The sequence below is a fragment of the Tasmannia lanceolata genome, unplaced genomic scaffold, assembly GCF_043159265.1.
Source record: "Tasmannia lanceolata isolate RefF3 unplaced genomic scaffold, GAP_Taslan_0.1 ptg000026l, whole genome shotgun sequence".
NCBI lineage: Eukaryota > Viridiplantae > Streptophyta > Magnoliopsida > Canellales > Winteraceae > Tasmannia > Tasmannia lanceolata.
The window spans coordinates 8047047-8065876 of NW_027518703.1; the positions used below are offsets into that span (position 1 = coordinate 8047047).

Sequence of the window (18830 nt, forward strand, 5' to 3'; positions counted from 1 at the left end):
AAGAAGAGGAGTACAAGTTATCTGAGTCTCTAAATAAGATTTCAGTAACTCCGAAATGCTAAATTGCGACCCTATTAGCACGTGTGAACGCGTGCTGCGTGCGAGGGAATAGGATTTCCCGTTCAAAAAACATCTTTTACTGGGCTTCTAGAAATTCTGAAATTTGGTTGAGTGGCATAAGGTGATTGAAAAATGACGCCTGTGGTGTCATGGAGTAACGAAAGACATTTTTACCCTCAGGTGCAAATGAAGCTGAAAAATGTCATCTTCATTGCTTCTTTCAGTTTTTTTTTTTTTTTCTAGTTTTTTCATATCTGCACCTCGAAATAACGGGGAAAAAGTATAGGAGAAGGGAAGAGGAAGAAGAAGAGGCCGTGCTTGAAAGGAAGGAAAAGATGATACTGAGGGAAAAAGGAAGATCTATAGTGGAAAATAATGGAAGGCGTTGAAAAAAATGTAAAAGAAGAGAAAGAATAGGGAAAAAAATAATACTCGCGTTGGAAAAAATGGAAGACCCACAAAAGATTAAGGACGCCTGAAAAAATGAAAAAGAATATGAAGAATAAAAAAAGGAAGAATAGAAGCCAGAACAAATGGAAACACCTGGTAAAATAGAAAATAAGAGCTTAGGATATCTCCATTTGACTCGGTGTCACCTGGGTCCGACTCGGGGTTGTCACTCATCTCGGTCGACTCGTGTCCATCTCAGTTTAACTCAAGGTGTAATCTCAGATGACTTAGATTCATCCCAGTCTAACGCGGCCCAGTCTTATTCGGGGAAACGTTATTTTGTATGGGGGCATCGCTTACCTTGGTTGAACTTGCCGTGATTCTGGTCGAACTCGGGGTCGTTCTAGGAATGCCCCCAGTTAGACTTAGATGACCCTTCGAATCATAACAAGATGAGCAGTGACCCTGAGTTAGCCTAGGATGACCATGAGCTCTTCTTCTTCCTTTTATCTTCCATTTTTTCAGCGACTTTCATAATTTCCAGCGCCTTCAATGTCTTCCATATTTTTCAGTGCCTTCCAATTTTATCAGCGTTGAATCTTCTCCTTCTTCCTCTTCTTTTCCATTTTGCTGGCACCTTCGGTTCTTTCCGTTTTGATTCTTCTCTTTCCTTCTTCATGGACCTCTTTTCGCCCTCTTCAAGCCCTTCATTTTTCTTCTTCTTATTCATCTTCTTTTTCATTTTCCCTAGGGGTGTAAATGAGCCGAGCCGAGCCGAGCTTGGCCAGGCTCGGCTCGGGCTCGGGCTCGGCTCGGTCAGGCTCGCGAGCCTTACCGAGCTCGGGTTATATTATGTTCACACCCCTCATCTTCCCTAGACAGCCCTACTAGTGTAATTTGACTACTTTTTTTACACTATGGGGGGTGGTCCTAGTAACAAATGGGGTTCCAAAAATGAAGTGACATAATTTGCCCCCCCCTTTTCACTCCATGGACAACCCTTTTAATGTATATATTAATATAATATATATATATATATATATATATATATATATTTTTAAATATATTAAATTCTTAACGAGCCGAACCGAGCCGAGCCTGGCCTAACTCGGGCTCGGTTCGTTAAGGATTCGAGCCGAGCTTTTTTCGAGCCGAGCTCGAGCGAGCTTCCGAGCCCGAGCCAAAATTGACACCCTTAATTTTCCCCCATTGATCCTTCTTTTTATTTCATCCTCTCTTCTTCTTCAATTTTTTTTCTTCCTCTTCCTCTTTTTTTCTTCATGATAGCAACCAGACAGCAGCAGCACATGAAACAGAACAACATGGACAGAGAATAAAAGGTGAAGACGATGAATGATACTCGAAGATCAAGTTGAGCAGAAAGAAGACATCAGTAGAACCAGGCTGAAACGAAAGGCAAAATGGTTAAAAGACTATTTTAGTAACTAACCAGGGTTCAAGATCAACTTCGCAATTAGTGAATAAAGTGTAGGATTAGTTAATTGTCTTTTAGGAACCACAGAAAGGGAATATTAGTTGTTCACTAAAATACCAGTTGTACAAAAACCGTCTGAGCGGTCTATAAATACTTGTAAAGGGATCTAAAGAAGCAATGATGAAAGAAAAATCAAATCTCTTTTCCCTATTCTTCTCTTAGTTATTCTCTCTCAAAATCTGCTACTTCTTCTTATCTCCCGTAGTTTTCAGCTGAACGATCTGATGAGGTTCGTATCACTTCCCTTCCCTTTTTTTCTTCTTCTCTTTCTTCCTCATCCTCCTCTTCTTCTTCGGATTTGAATGATAAAACTAGAAAAATGAGAGAGGGAGAAGAAGTTCTTCCTCATCCTCCTCTTCTTCTTCGGATTTGAATGATAAAACTAGAAAAATGAGAGAGGGAGAAGAAGATGACATTTTAATGTGCATTATCTACACTCGAGGGTAAAACTGTCTTTTGGACTGCAAAATAATGTAGGACACCGCTTTTCAATGACATTCATTTTCGGTGCCAATCCTAAAAAAGTTTAGAATTTTTATGCAACCACTTGGTGTTTTATCTCGGTCTAATCAAATTATGAGGCCCGTTTGTTCTTTTTAGAACCGATTGTAAGTCATAATGTAATTATTGGACTCAGTTTTACTTTAGTTTGCTTTGGATTATGAAAACCAATTGTGAATACAAAACTATCAAAATCCAAAACAAAGAGAGCCTCAGCAGTGAACTTTAAAGATCCAAGATATTTAACTAAAGATGAATACCTTTCGCTGATATTCAATGAACTTAAGTAGCCCCTCTAAACAATTTGGGGTCGTTTGGATATTGGATTTTATAATTTAGGATTTTAAAATACCATTCAAAAAATATATAGGATTTTAAAATCTTTGGTCTTACAAGCTAAAACCGAGATTCTATAAGCTAAAACCTGGATTTTAACAGTTCATTCTTTCTAAGATAAAATAAAATTCGGGCAATGATAAATTCACCCCTGGAGGATAATTCGCACCGGTTTAAACTGCTCCGTTTGGTTGCCAGTAAATATTTTATCCTTGGAGCTTTTTAATCCCAACAGTGAAGTCAATGGGATTTGCTAGTTTCTTTTTTTCCTACAATTCTTAAAATTCCCGCCAAAATTTAGGGGTGTTATTACCAAATATGGGAAGGGAGGAGAGAGAGGGAAGAAAGAGAAAGAGAGAGGACATCATTTAGGGGTGCAACTCGGGTCAGGTTGAGGCCAACCCGACCCAACCAGAGGAACCCATTTTGCCAACCCGACCTGACCTAACCCAATTTCTAACTTGGCTGGACCCGACCCAACCCAACCTGATTTGCAATTGGGTCAACCCGACTCAACGCGATTTCCAATTTATGCACATGTTTTTGTGGGCCCCACTGTTTTTTTTTTTTGCTCACATTCCCACACAGGCATCCACCATATAAAAACTCTGCAACTGAACTGAAGGAGAAATTTATGTTGAAATTTAAGCACACTTCTAGCTTCAATGGGAAATGTGTTCAGTTGAAATCGGGTTTCGGGTCGGGTTGCCCGACACCCCAACCCAACTCAACCCGATTTCCAATTCGGGTTGATTTTTCCCAACCCAACCCAACCCAACCCAAATTCGAGTTCAACCCGACCCAAGTTGCACCCCTAACATCATTCCTTGGGAAGGAAAAAGAGGGGACAAGGAGTCCATGTCATACTCACAAGCAATCATTACAAGAGTGGGGTTAAAAAAATTCAAGTGAATGGGACGGAAATTTTACTAAAAAATCCTAGGTTTTAAATTTTACCAGAAAGACCGGTTTTATAAACGTTCTAGAAACGCGGGCGCATTTTCTTTCTTCTTACGCCAGCTCTTCTATTTTATTTTGGCGCAATGATATTTTTCACCCCCCTGCAGTACGCATTCACCCCACTGTTAACGTATTTTTGGCTCCACGCCCAACAAAGCTCGCATTTCCTTCCCGGCGAACGGTTCCACCGAAATCACACCACCCTCCCGCGCTAAAACCCCCCTTTTCCAAATCCCTAAACCCCTTTACCCCGATCTTAAAGCCCTTGTAAAGAAGAAATTGACGATGACAGTAGATCTGTAAGAAGAGATTGATGAGGATAGTAGATCTGTGAGTGCTCTTCTTCCCTTTCTCTCTGAGAAGGAGAGAAAAAAATGGGTAGGGTTTTCGAGTATTTCGTGGTGTGCGGGATCGGACCGGAGATCCATACGTTGGATGGGAGCAAGGGATTTCAAGGATCAGGAGTGTTGTACATGCCTTCTTTCCTCGATCAATTCCCTCCTTCCAATCACACTCTCTACCCTCCTCCTCCTCCTCAACTCCCCACTGTAAGCAATTCTCTTCTTCATTTGCTTTACCTAATTGTTTGTTTCAATTTCTCTATCCAAAGCGAGAGAGATATACTACTACTACTACTACTACTACTTTTTATGCTTTTTAGAGTGACTATTGATTTTTCCCCTTCTCTCTGATTTCTGTCAATTCTCAATTATTTTAATTGCTTGTTTGATTTCCGTCAATCCTCAATATTTTTAATTAATTGTTTGTTTCAATTCCTCTATCAAAAAAGCGAGAGATATAGTACTACTTTCAATTTCTCCATCGACTATGCATTTGCACTGCATCATTATCTATGTCATTTGATATCGTTGGACTAACGGTCACTCTCACTTTGGGGAGTCAAATGATTTTCTCTTCCATTTTTTTGCTAATTTAAGCACCAATGTCGCTGGATGCTTAATTGATTTTGGGTGCTTAATATGGATTTGTTTGTAATTAGCTTCTTGAAAATTGAATCTGGGAATCTCATACTCTTTGTTTTCTGATATGACCCTACATCTGCAGTGTGTTTTGCCAGCTGGTGTGGAATTCTTTACTTCTGGTCTCGACCATAATGATGCCACAACATACCCACGGAGCTATCCAATAGTTTTAACTGGTATTTCTTTTGATTTTAATTCGCTGTACTGGCCATTAGTCTTTTTACTTGAAGAAGTACTTATTTAAAAACTTATGGTAATGGTACTTATATGGTTCGGGGCATATTGACAACTGGCTCCCGTGGTATTATGTTATTTGCCTGTTATGAAATGCATTGCTTGCCATATTTATAGCTCTTTACTTCTTCCCTGTTATGGGAAGCCGCTTTTTGTAATCTCGTTCTTGATAGAAAGACAGAATCTGCTTATAGTTGGTTAACCAATGTATTATATAGTAAATCTCGATGAGTTCTAGTGAAACTTTTCTTCTCGCCCTCTTAATTTATAATTGAAGCCTTTAGCTTGCGGTAATATTTAACCCTAATGGTTAGTTTAATTTTAGATAATTGCCTAATGGTTAGTTTAATGTTAGATAATTGCTGTAACTTTAGTATAGTGGCTCACTGCAGCATTTCTCCCATTCCCACAGTCAAATTATAGGAAAACCAGCTTACCGTTTGGTGAATTGTGCGACAGTACAATGATTCACACACTAACAGAAAAGGAAAAGGATAATTGAAATCATGTTCGAAAGAACATGTGTATTTTCTTTGATGCTTATTCTTTTGCATTTGCAGCTTGATTTCTGACAGTTACATCGAATATGGCTAATTGCTGTGTTATAAAGATTTCACGTTTGAATTCCCGTTTGGTTACGCCCCTAAATTGCGATTCAGTGCAAATTTCTAAAATTTCAAAAACATAAGCTCAAATTTTGGGAATCATGCATTTGGAAAACCAGCTTACCATTTTTTCAATTTTTTTTTAAGCCTAGATCATGACTTTCAATATTTCTCCTCCACTACAAATTTTGAAATTCATGATTCATTGGGCACAACTATCTCTCTCTCTCTCTCTCTCTCTCTCTCTCTCATCACGTTAATCTTTTTGCTTTCTCTTCCCACCACGAGAGAAACATCCACCTCTTCCTCTTCTATTTCTCTGACAAATGGTCCTTCATTGCTGACAGTCGCTAGTGTCCTCCACTACTTTTCCTGATTTAGGGTTTCCGGAAATAGCTTCTAACCTGCCTTCATCATCCGAGACTGTGGAGGCATAGATGCCCTCACTTTTGTTCAAAGATATTTTGTTCAAAGATATTTTGTTCTTCAATTGCTGCTGTGTCTGCTCTAGTTTCAGGAGCAGAGAAAGGCCCTTTCGTCCAAGAATGGCAAGCAAGCACCCCATCATTTATACGGTTGGAGGAATATGAAAATAGAGAAACGACGACGACTTGGAGAACATGGAAATCACAAACCGTTTTCCAAGAAGAGGAAGAGATGGGTGTTTCTGGATCCAGCAAGGGAGTAGACTTGAAATGAATGCCGTTCAGAATTTTCTGTTCTCCGACTGCAAGCTTGGGATCCAGTCTAGTTCAATCCATCTTTCCCCAAATCCAAAGCTGCGGCATTTTGCAGAGCATATATGAAGACAGGGATGAGGACATGAATCGGACGATTGCGAAAGCATGGACAGATAAAGGTCTGGGAAAATGGTTGACTCGTTGTGGGGGCACCGTTGAATGCTGTCTCCGCTGACTTGGTGAATAGAGGAGAATTTGAGCTGTTTCACGTCTTAAATTATAAAAGATGGTTCTCTTTGTGGTGCCATCTCTGTTTCTTGGTTGTTGTGTAGTTGATGAGAGCATCTCATCTTGTTCTCACTTGTCTCTAGTTTAGGCCTTTGGAACAATGAGGCGGCAGAAACTAGCATTAATGGTATCATGCAACTAGTAATTGCTTGACAAGAAGATGAGAGCTTAACTATGGCTCCCCCCGCGCCTCTCTCTCTCTCTCTCTCTCTCTCTCTCCCCGAGTTGAGATCCTAACCAATTTTATAAGGTTTCTTACGAATTGTGCTCCATCTTGGTCACTTTTATCTTTAACAAAGGCAGTTTATGACGATCGATTGAAGAGGATAGAGGTAAAGGAATGAAACAGGGGAGGTTCTTTGGGCGTTTGCGGGCCCTATAGGCATTGCCAATGCAAGTGAGGCGGAGGTCCGTGCAGTTCATCAAGGCATCAAGCTCTTGGATAAAAATGCCCTTGTTAATATCTTGGTTGAAGGCCACTCTCTGAATGTCATTAGGTGGCTTAGAGGTTCTCACCATCACCTGTGGAGTTTTGACTGTTTTTTTTTTTTTTGACGAGATTAAGGACTGGGCGGCTTCTTCTTCGATTGGTTTCCGTCATGTTAGGAGATCTACAAATGATGTGGCAGATAGATTGGCCAGCGATGGGTCATTAAGGAATCTCTTGAGATTTTTTACTCCTTGCCCCCTTGAGTCTTTGATTTTGTTGGCGTTCTTTTTCTGTTTTATGTCTTTGTATTTTTTCAGTTGTCTCTCCTGTTTCTGTATTGACTACTCGGCCTCCTTGTTTATCAATAAAATTATTGCCATTCAAAAAAAAAAAGATGGGAAAGGACCAAAATACCCTCATCATCAACCAAAGACAATCATCTTAATAAGGGCATTTCTGTCATTGAAAACAACTCTTTGGTTTTGCTACTTATTTTTCTTTTCTTATTAATCACCAAAACAACAAAAGCCACAAACAGGTGTACAACTCGTTATAATTACGATTATGTAAAATGAAATTCGTTTAATATTACAAGGGGAAATTTGCGGTTTTGTTTTATTGTGATTTTATATGATCTTGTACCCAAACAAGTACTGAGTTTCTCTCTCTCTCTCTCTCTCTCTCTCTCTCTCTCTCTCTCTCTCTTTTGAATGATTAAAACGATTCAACTATTAGAAAACAAGTCCTGAGTTTCTCTTTGTTCTTTTGATCAACTCTTCAATATTTTGCATTATATTTTGACCTGGAAATTTGCTGCAGAGGGAGATGGTTCTAAAATATATGTTAGCTGCATTGCTTTTCGAGATCCAGTCAGTGAGGACATTGCTGAAGCTTATCGCATTCCACCAAATTCGTTCGCTGATAAATGCATCTGTCTTGTCTCCCGGTCACCCATTTTTTATGTCCTTCGGGATGCACTTGAAGAATTGTTTATTCTTTGCTTTTTGTCAACTGGCAGTAGGTAAGCATTTTAAGAGCTATGAACCTGTTTATCTCTTATCGAAGGATACATCACTAAATCAATGTTTAAGTGCTTGTAAACCATGTAAATTATTTATATTGGTTGGTTTTCTAATATGTCATTACAGTTTGGTCCATGTTTCCATGCATTGTGGAGTAAAATCGTGTTCAGCTGTAGAATGGCTTAGCAGTACAAATTTGGCAGGATGTTACCATGAAAATTTACCTCTGCTTATATCAAATACGCCTCTAGTAGTAGTTCAATATTTTTTACCTTGTGGGGGTTACTCTTTATATATGCCTTTCCCTTTTTAATGAGATGTCTGAATTCATAGCTCAAATCAACTTCCTTCTTGAAATGAACACATGTTTTGTTTCTGTCTTAATTTTTTACAGCCAGTTGCTATATTTTGAAAGAAATCTTAGAAATTTAAAGCTTCAAATGGAGTAGTTACCAAACATATTGGTTGATGTGCTCTTCACATGTTGAGACTTTAGGTTGATGGTTAGAAAGATTGAAGTTCACTCTGCAGGAACCATAGAAAGTCAATACGGTACATTTGGCACCAGAGTTCTTTTAATCTCATTAACATACAATACATCACTTGTGAAGTCGTTGAAGTTCATGATCCTAGTCTGGATGTCAATTAAAGGTGGTCGCTCTAGTTTCCTCTCCATGAGATGAGCTTCTTAGATGCTTCTGTCTCTAGTTTTAAGAGGTCATAAGGGCCTATAATAGATAATTGAAGTACATTGGAATAATATAGATGCTTATGTTTACCATTAAAAAAAATAGAACTGCTCATGTTTCTGCTAAATTTCATGGATGCCACTTCACCACTTCGTGGAGCTTTTTAATTTATGATTCCGAGAAAGCTGATAAAGCGAATAACCACTAATCTTCAGTTGGTGTGGGGAAAAGGTGTAGATTCTTACAATTCCACTTGTTCCATCCAGTAACAATAAGTTTCTGTTCTCATCTCATAAGCTATGGATTGAAACACATACCTAAATATAAAAGAATTGTATACGAATGGACATAGAGTCTATTAAAACATGATTTTGTAATTTAACCATTCTTGTAAGATGGACTTGTTGAGCTTTTGATGTTACTTGTTATTAATTTCTTAACTGGCTACTCTTTGTTGTAATGGAGTTCATGTTATCCGAACAAGTCATGTTAGCTTTTCAAATTTACAGATTTTAACTGACCACTGTTGTAATGGAGTGCATAACTTGTAAACCTACATTTTCCGGAACTACCTTTTGAACTACATCAGCCACAACAAATGGTTCCATGATCTGGCTTGACGCTGTGGACCCCGATCCGAGAGAGAGGTGGGGGAACGAGCCCCCAGCGGCCTCTTGGATCATCCACACGTGAAGGAGAGCTCTACCAAGGAACTCTCGAAACAAAAATAAAAACTCAGAGTCGCCATCCATGGTATACGGCCATGGATCCCTAAAAAAATATGCTCTGTATACCATGGATAACCAGAAATGAATGGGTTCGTGCCTGATTACGAATGGAGAAGGTCCGAAGAGCGCCTCCAATTCGTCCGAGTGCAAGCACTTGGTCTCTTATGCCATTTATTATTAGATCCAAAGAATTTTGGGTAAAAATCATATGAAATAGGAACAATTCTCAGGAATCGTCTACCTAAGCATGCATTTCCTGAGGATAAAGAAATAAGCATACACAAAATGAAATGAAAAATGTGTCACCTAAGCAAAGCTAGGTTATGAGTGACATGCCTAATGGGTGTCTAAGTTCTGGTGGACATACACATGCAGGCTACAGCTAAAGGTATAGTATCAGTACAAGAAAGTAAGAAGACACATCAAAACATAAAACACAAATCAATCTTATATATGACAGGACAAAACAAATCCTAACTCTAATGCGACTTGACTCGGACCAAGATGACCGTCCATCCCAGCTGCTCTACGTATCCCGGCATCGGGAAGAATCGGAGTCAACGTAGTTCGATGTCCTATTCTAACTACGATGCCTAACCATTTAGAACCGCTATCCTAGACTCGATCCACTAGACTCGACTGATTTTTAAAGCTTTTTACACGATTGCTTAAGTTCATGTGAATTGTAAATTTCAGGACTCTCTATATGCCCTAACTAATGCAAGTTGATTAGCCTTAAGCTAATGCAGGTGGGCCCTACATCCTATGTGTAACTAGGTTGTGCATCCTAAAGAAAACCACGGGCTGACTATATGCTTCCTAGTCTAGCCACCGGTTCGACTAAATGTCTAACCGATCAACTCGAGGCCTCCTAACTCTAGGGACACTCACACGACAGGACACACTATATCAATACAAATCAGGACAGCATCCTAACTCAAAAACACCCTAAACAGCTATGACATACTCCTAACTCTAGGGGAAGATCTTTTCGAAAAGGTTTTGAAGAATTATATATATATTTTTTTTAAGGTTTAAAATGTTTATTTCTAAAAGGTTTGGCTGGACCTGAGATGTGGATCTCAAGCTGCACTACGTACCTCGTGGAAGAGGATCAAACCAACGTAGTTCGGAACGAACTATTCCGAGATAAAAACACTAAACAAGTAAACACCTGCGATTCACAAACCAGTAAACTAGCGTGCTCACAAACAGGTACACCAGCGTGATCCACAAACAAGTAAAGTAATGTGATCACAAACAAGTAAACTAGCGTGCTCACAAACAGGTACACCAGCGTGGTCACAAACAAGTAAACTAGCATGATCACAAAACAAATGAAACACCAATCGGATGAAACATGTCTAAAGGGAATATCTGAAAGACTTGGAAAGTCTTCTAAAATGAAGAGAAATGAATGCTACAGGACTTAAACAATTTCTCCTAAAAGAGGGGGCTTGGGATGACTCCTTCATCGCCCTCTCAGAGAATTGTCATCCTAAGAAGTTACAATTTTCATCTACTGATCAACAGACAATAGTTTTATCCTAATGCTTAATTGATAAATATTTTCTATATGCATATATAAGCAAACATCATCCTATAATTCACACCCCTAATTCCTTTGGAAACGTCAAAATGTAGAGTTCGAATGGCCCTTGGGACAATTTATCCATCTCAAGAATCTGCTAAATATTGAGGTATTACAGATGTAACTTGCATAATTCTACTAAAAGAAAACGATCTTTATCGACGTGTCTCTATCTATCCTTATTATATAAGTAAAAAAAAAATGAATTTAATTTTGCAACGAAAATTAGAGATAAAGAGACTCAATTCAGAAATAAAAAAGACAGCTAATCCAAACCATGAACAACAAAATTTAAGCAGAGGAACAGTTTCAAAAGGATAAGATAAGAAAGAAAGAAAATTACCTTCTCCCTTCGCTTTCTCTTCACCTTAAATTTACTCATTGAGCGAGTAATTCGTCAATTCTCTTTCAAGGATTAGGATAATACTCTTCCTTCTTTTCAATGCGGAGTTAGCTTCTTTCAAAATTCTAAACAAGATCAGAAACTCTGAGATCAGACCGATGAAGAGAAAAATGGAAGAGGTCGAATCTTCGTAAGATCGCTGGATCGAATGAAAATGGTGGAGATCCAATCCAGTGATGACAAAGGTTAGGGATCGGAGAGATGATGTTGAGAGTGCTTTGGGCCAGAGCTCAGTTTTGACGGATTCCGGCGATTCTCGCCGGGAAAAATGAAAATAGCAAAGAATCTAGCTGGATTTTGAAAGATCTATCGGAATTAAAAAAATTGCATACACTGGAATCAACAGAAATCGAGATAATGATGGCGAAAGTTGCGGATCCGACCGAAAAAAAAGAATAAATTCGCCGGGGAAGATGACAATGGCCGACGGCGGAGGTGAAACGGAGTAAAGACTAGCCGGAGATGAAATGCCGACTGCAATCGATCGGCCCGCAGAAAAGAGACGACCGACGGCCACTCTCACTCTCTGCTTGCTTCAGATTTCTTTGAAAATTTCTCTCAATCTCTTGATCTTTCTTTTCCCTGTTCAAACTCTCTCTCAAACCCTCTCTACTCTTCCCAATCGATCTCTCTAGATCTCCAATGGTGAGAATCGCTCCAAAGCGGAAATAATGATGGAATGAATGGAATTCCGGCGGCCTTGCCGGTGAAAAATAGTGAAGAAACCCCTCTTTTCTACTTGTTCTCTCTCAAACCCTCTCTCGTTCTCTCTGTGATTTTGGAAAAATGAAAAAGCCCCTTTGTATGCCTGATCGTTGGCTATTTATAGGCAAGAGGGGTTGTGCTAATATTAGCACCCCCATACACTGGTAATTGCACTCCCCTTCATTTCTTTTAAACAAAAAAAATCCCCCGATGAGTTCCTCCACCCTTCTTTTATAGGGAAATGACATATTTGCAACCCATTTTCCACTTGGACAACTCTCTCTATGAATAATTCACTCCCCTTTTCTTTCTCTATGTAATTCGCCCAAATGAGAGACTAAAAAAAAAATTTCTTCTTTTTTTCAATCTCTAATCGAGTAAGATTATAGATAGGGGCTGATGTTAGCATACCACTGTTTTATCATGTCTTATTGTGGCCAAGAGCCAGCCCCATCTACCTAATTCAACCCTCTTCTACATGTTTGACACTACTTATTTCACTTGCAAAAAGGTGGCTCGGTAATGGAAGGAGTAGCTAAAAAGAAATGATGTATTGGTCCTCTTCTTTCTTTATTGGACAGCCCTTCCTATTATATTGATGGACTACTCCTTTTCACAAAACAGGGTGTATGGCTGAAATGTATCCCTCCAATACACATACGTGCTTTTTTCTCCTTTAGCTTTTTTTATTTTTATTTTTTATCTCCAAATGAAAACCCCCCCTCATCTCAACTCTAATCGGATGGCTTTATAGGAAGTGCTAAATTGGCACCCCCTTATTCCCTCCATCTAGTCAATTCACCACTTTTTACACCATGGACAGCCACCTTGATGTGTATTTTGTACTACTATTTTGCCTTATAGGCGGTCAAATGGTAATGGCACCCACTCTCTTTCTCATTTCATATTGGCACATCCATATTATTAACACCACTCACCTTGATAATTTTACCCCTCCCTCTCTTAGTTAGATGTACATAGAAATTTGGTAAGGGCACACTCTTGTACAACTTAATCACTTCTTTTCACTACAGGGGTGATGGCTTGAGTAAAAAAAATATATATATGAGAAGGTCATTTGACCCTTAATGTTACCGCCTAAAATTGATATGTGGTTTCGCATAAACACAACGAACTTGGGTCCGGTCAAAATGGGGTGTCTACAGACGCCTCTCCATAGGTTTACATGTTTTGAAGGTTCAGATCTTAAGTTGAGATCGTGGGAGGGAAGTACAATCTTGTGGATGGGGGTGTCTCCTGTTAACTTTTCAAACGTACAAATTTTAAGTTATCATTGTTGTAATGGAGTGCATATTATTTCCTGATAATTATGCGTTAATTTACGCTTGAACCTACATTTTGTTGAACTACTTTTTGAACCACATCCGCCACAACATATGATTCCATGATCTGGCTGGAAGCCTTTTAATAGGTTTACATGTTTTGAAGGTTCTGATCTTAAGTTGAGATTGTGGGATTGAAGTGCAATCTTTTGGAAGGGGGCGTTTCCTGTTAACTTTCCAAACTTAAGATTTTAACTTATCATTGTTGTAGGCTGGAGTGTAAATGTTATATTTTGATTACTATATAATAGTACATATACAGAGTTAGGTAAGAATTTTTTTTCATTATATGATCCTTTGTTCTTAACTTTAGCTATGCTGCAATTTCAGCAAGCCATTATGGGATGTTATAGCACATATGGTGTTGAATGTACCACTGCCTACTCCTGGAAAGAATCGGGTTCTTTTTGCTGTTGAGAACTGCCTTCTTTCTGTGGAGGCTCCACCAAAGGATGGACTTCCTCATGCTGATGTATGTATGTAATTTAGTGCAATTTAGAGGCTCCACTGTTGCCTTTTCTGAATCAGCTTCCCATTTTTTCTGAGAGTGCAATTTAGTGGGATATGTATATGTATGTATGTATGTATGTATATATAAATATATGTGTATATATATCCAACTCATGGCATATGTTACTGTCATTTCTTTCTCCATGTGCAGATATCCTTTCAACCATTGGTGCAGTGCCTGGATGTCGACAACTTAATTAGGCTTTTTACTGCTGTGTTGCTTGAAAGACGGGTTTTGCTTCGGTCAAACAAGTAACTTTCTGACATGGAACCATTCAAGCACTTTTACATTTCAGTAGGAACATGTGAACTTGTGAATGCTGTCATTCTTTTATTTAGTTTCTGCATTTTAACTTTACAATGTATTCATTCCTAAGCTATCATGTTAGTAGCTTGAAAGCAGGAACATTTTTTTTTCCGACATGTATTCTGTAACAAAAAGTCTGAAGAAGGTTTCTGCTGATTTGCTTGTTGCTTTTACTGTTTAGTTCCGGTCATTTTTAGTCATGTTGTAGTCTTCTATAGTATACTGTCAAGCTTTGCCCACTTCTTTGGCTAGATGTATGGTCAAGAATACTTGAATCCTGTTGTTTTCTTCTTTAGAATATTCGAACCAAAGACAGAGTCTTCTTGACTGGACATCTTCCCTTATACCAATACTAGCATTCCTGGCCCATGCTATGGATGGGTGGAAAATGATTCTTCCATTCAACACCAACTGATCTTTTTCTCTTGTGGGTGCAATTATTCTTAATAGCCTTCTAATGATACCTAAGACAATAAACAAAACTCCAGCGACCACTTTCCCATGTCCCAAATGAAGCTAGTACTCCATCAATCACATAAACCTAACCACATGAACCTAGATTCATGTGACTTTGAAGTAACCAAAGCAACAAAAAAAAAGAGGAAAAAAATCCCCATATACAGATTCATGCAAGAAAAGAGAAAAAACAATAACAACTTGAAAATCTCTCTCACACAATCAACAATAGAGTATGTGTTTATTATTAACTCTTAGAAAAAGAAATTCAGGAAGGTGAGGCTGTGAGGGGTCCATACGCGTGGGAGAGGAAACCGGCAGTCGATCCTGTGACATACCCATCAATTTTTTTTGAAAGATAACATACCCATCAAACTTCACTTCAACTTGTGCTGCAAAAACCTCACAATAATCCTCGCAAAAACCAATAAGTTGATATCTCGGTCTAGGAGCTTGATCCCTTGAAGGACAGCTTGCACTTCTGCTTCACTAGCGTCTTCCACCCCTATGGGACCCAAAAATGCCCACCTTACCAATCTAGATTCATCTCTATGGAGGCCCCCAATGCCTGAAGGTCCAGGATTCCCCAAACTCGACCCCACATCACTACTCAACTATGGATAGTCAACTATTTTTGTCATCGAGTTCTAGATTCATCTCTATGGAGGCCCCCAATGCCTGAAGGTCCAGGCACCATCTCCAGTTCTTCTTTCATTTTGCTACTCAACTATGGATAGCCATCGAGTCCCCTACGGAGAGGGAGAAAAAGGGCTCTCCCTCTGAATATAATCTTTCAGTTACTTCAATTTTTTTGTCAATTCTGATTATTGTTTTCCTGTTCTCATGCAATTATAGAAGTTTCTTAATGGCTTGGTTTTTCTCTCCTCCTTGCAGGTATTCACTTTTAACCCTAGTATCAGAGGCCATCTGCCATTTAATATATCCATTCCGGTGGCAGGTAAGCTCTTACCAATGTGGTTAATATTCTCTTTGCTTGAATAAAAAAGAACTGCTTGTCCCCCTGTTGCATGCACACATCGAACCTCTTCCCCTTGGAAGTACAATCCTGTGACTTCTCTTTTATGTTTGCTTAAGTGATCTCTCTAGCCTCTGTTTGAATGCCTTTATTCTTTTGCCCAATTGATGCCATTGATGTTAGATGCTTCTTTCTAAACTTTCTACTTTTGTTGTGCTGAAGCATGTCTACATTCCGCTGCTATTTTTCAGTGGAGTAGACTATATTGATGCTCCTACACCATATATGATGGGTCTTCATTCAGGTGTTGACACATCTGGTCTAGCTATGGATGGTGTAAGTTCCCCACCCAATGAATAATTGGATTGTGAATTGTGAGTAATTTACTTCATTGTATTGTTTCATAACGTAATGTTGTGATAGCAATAAATTTGATTTCTTCGATAGACATTAGTTTACGATTGCTGAATAGTTATTTTAAAGCATAATGACAATCTGTTTATTTTCATTGGGTTGTCAACTTGATAATAGACATACTTGCTCTGCTCTAATGATTATGTTATGCCCATGCTATCACACACGTGTGTATTAGTATATATGTATGGACATGTATATGAAGACACGGACATATACATGCATATATACATACATACATGTGTGTGTGTAGGAAATGATATGTTCACCCCTTTTTTCACTTGGTATCACTTCCCTATACATGTATATCAGGACGATGGGGCTCATCATTGGATGGCCCTAATATCTCTTTAAGTAATTATGAAGATTCTCTTATATATATTCAATGATAGGCCCATCATTGGAGGGCTCTACTGTCTCTTTAAGTAATTATAAAGGTTCTCTTATATATAAGCATATGAGATGTGGTGTTGGAGTAAAAACCTCCACGGATTCTCCTTCTATCTCTTCCTTTTTCTATCTTCTCATTATTCCTTGTCTCTATACGAATTGGGTGTGGATGATCTGTCATGAAGGTAGAGGCCCCTAACTAATTTATTATTCAATGCTTACTATGAACAAGCAGTAAAAACCTCCACAAATTCTTTTCCTTCCATCTTTTCGTCTTCTTTCTCTTCTTTTTCTCTCTTCTCATCACTTCTTTTCTCTATGCAAATATGGGCATGGGTGATCATCACGAAGTTTAAAGACTCCTAACTAATTTATCACTCAATGATTACTATGAACGAACACAAAAAGCTGAAAGTATTTAAGGCAATGGATAATTTTTTCTTTGTTAGGTAAGCTGGGACTGAACCTCCGACCTCAGTGTAGAAGAACATAGTCTTTACCAATTGAGCTAGGGGCTCACCCCTACAATGGATAACTTACCAGTACTAATTTTTCAGATTTATATTATCTAATGACTATTCACTCCTTAGGCATGCATATATTGAGGAGCTTCTTTTGCTTGGGGATCTTTTAAAGGGAAATTACTGAATGTTTGATAAATGCATTGCCTACTAGAAATTTATTTGACATGGCATTCCTGTAAACAAGGACGTTGGTAACCATTGTGCTTTGACCTGTTTTTTACTGTTCAATGTTCTTAGTTCGTAAAACTGGATTGATTGTTCAGTCTTCCTCTGTTGCAGGTAGTTGTTGTGGACCTTGAGTACAACCGCATTACAACAACAGAAGAAGTACCTCCTATACCAGAGCCAGAATTTGGTCTTTTGCGTGGTGAGATTTTGAAATTATTGTATCCAAAAATGGTAACCATAGATCAGATGAAATTCAATTTTGGTGGCATGTCTGAACAATCTCTAAGAGGTGGCAGCAAGCCTTGGGGAGAGGAGCATGACATTGAACTTAGGTGATTCTCTAATGGCTTTCATATAAATTTTTAGGAAGTGGTAATAGTTTTCTTGGATCTAGTCAATATTGTTTTCAGTTGAAATTTAGGGAAAGCTTTGAGTGAGTTGCATAATTTACACAGGCTTGTGATCTCTGGTAATGTAATAGGTAGTTTGAATTAACAAAAGGAATCTAATCATATGTATTTGATAATCATAATTTTGAACCAGTTGTTCTGATATGGTTTGCTACCACTTTGTTGGAATGAAACCAACGAGGTTGGAGGGAGAAGATGAGTTTCAAGAGAAGAAGATTGTTCTCTTGATATCAAAACACACAAAGAAAGTAACCCAAGTTGTTGTACTACTCAAAACCCTTCAAATTTCACTTAAAGAACTTACAAATGAAGAAGATACATAGTCTAAAACATAACCTACATTCCAAATCCGAATTTAATAAGACTTAACTAATCTTAGCTTCCCTAAATACCACTAACACACTATCACATGAAAAGTAAATGACTAGCACAATTTCAAAAAAAAACAAAACATAGTCCCTAGGCCATTAAATGCCACAAAGGAGATTTCCAATGTGGTCAAGAATCTTCCAAGCCAAGAAGTCAAGTGGATAGTTGATCATGATCTAGTGGTAATGATATTGTTTCCTCTAGTATGTCTTTATTTATTGCTAGAAAAATTGCGGTGACTTGTTATGGATACTTCAATACTTCTTATTGAGAATGAATATAAAAAATGTCAGTTATCCAGGAAATAATATTCAAATTATTGCAATGTTGTTCATTTCAGAAAAAAATTATTGCAATGTTGTTTTGGAATATAAGGAATTAGTAGTGAGCTGAAACCTTAAACTTAACTTCATGATCCCTTCTCAGCGATCTTTATCTTTTTTCTTGGTGAGCTTCACACAATGAAAGTGCTTCTCATAGTGAGCTTCACGGCAGAACTAAAAAGGAAGTCACCTGCACTCACTGTACGACATGCTTCATGGTCTTCTCAGTGGTCACCCCTTGCCTAGAACACTATGCTTCTTCTTGCAATCATTCTCCACAATTTCCTATATGGTCTTAGATATTATTCAGTAGGGATTTGCTAGGAAATTTCACGGGAAGCCATTTCGTGGCTCACTTTTGCAGGAGAGAACAGCCACACAGGCTCTTTTTTAGCAGATTTTGTCTTATTCATTTAATTCATCTCAGGTGGATGTTCTTCCCTGCAAAAGTGAGCTGTGAAATGGATGCCAGCGGAATTGCCTAGCAAATCCCTATTCAGTATCTACAGAGTTGTTTGGAGAAAGAAGTTCATAACACTA

The 18830-nt window shown here is 38.5% G+C and overlaps 1 protein-coding gene across 2 annotated transcripts in view; it reads left to right on the top strand.

Moving 5' to 3' along the window:
- Positions 1-3818: 3818 nt before the first annotated feature.
- The window catches only part of LOC143858572 (DENN domain and WD repeat-containing protein SCD1-like), a 43882-nt gene continuing 28870 nt past the window's right edge, over positions 3819-18830 (top strand). The window contains exons 1-8 of one of the 2 annotated variants that reach the window (XM_077369238.1): positions 3819-4290; positions 4808-4901; positions 7782-7983; positions 13774-13915; positions 14105-14205; positions 15611-15674; positions 15915-16028; positions 17300-17520. In XM_077369238.1, the coding sequence (XP_077225353.1) occupies positions 4117-4290; positions 4808-4901; positions 7782-7983; positions 13774-13915; positions 14105-14205; positions 15611-15674; positions 15915-16028; positions 17300-17520 (1112 nt within the window). In that variant the 5' untranslated portion in view covers positions 3819-4116. The remainder of the gene's footprint in view (positions 4291-4807; positions 4902-7781; positions 7984-13773; positions 13916-14104; positions 14206-15610; positions 15675-15914; positions 16029-17299; positions 17521-18830) is intronic. The other variant, XM_077369239.1, reaches the window with a different exon arrangement.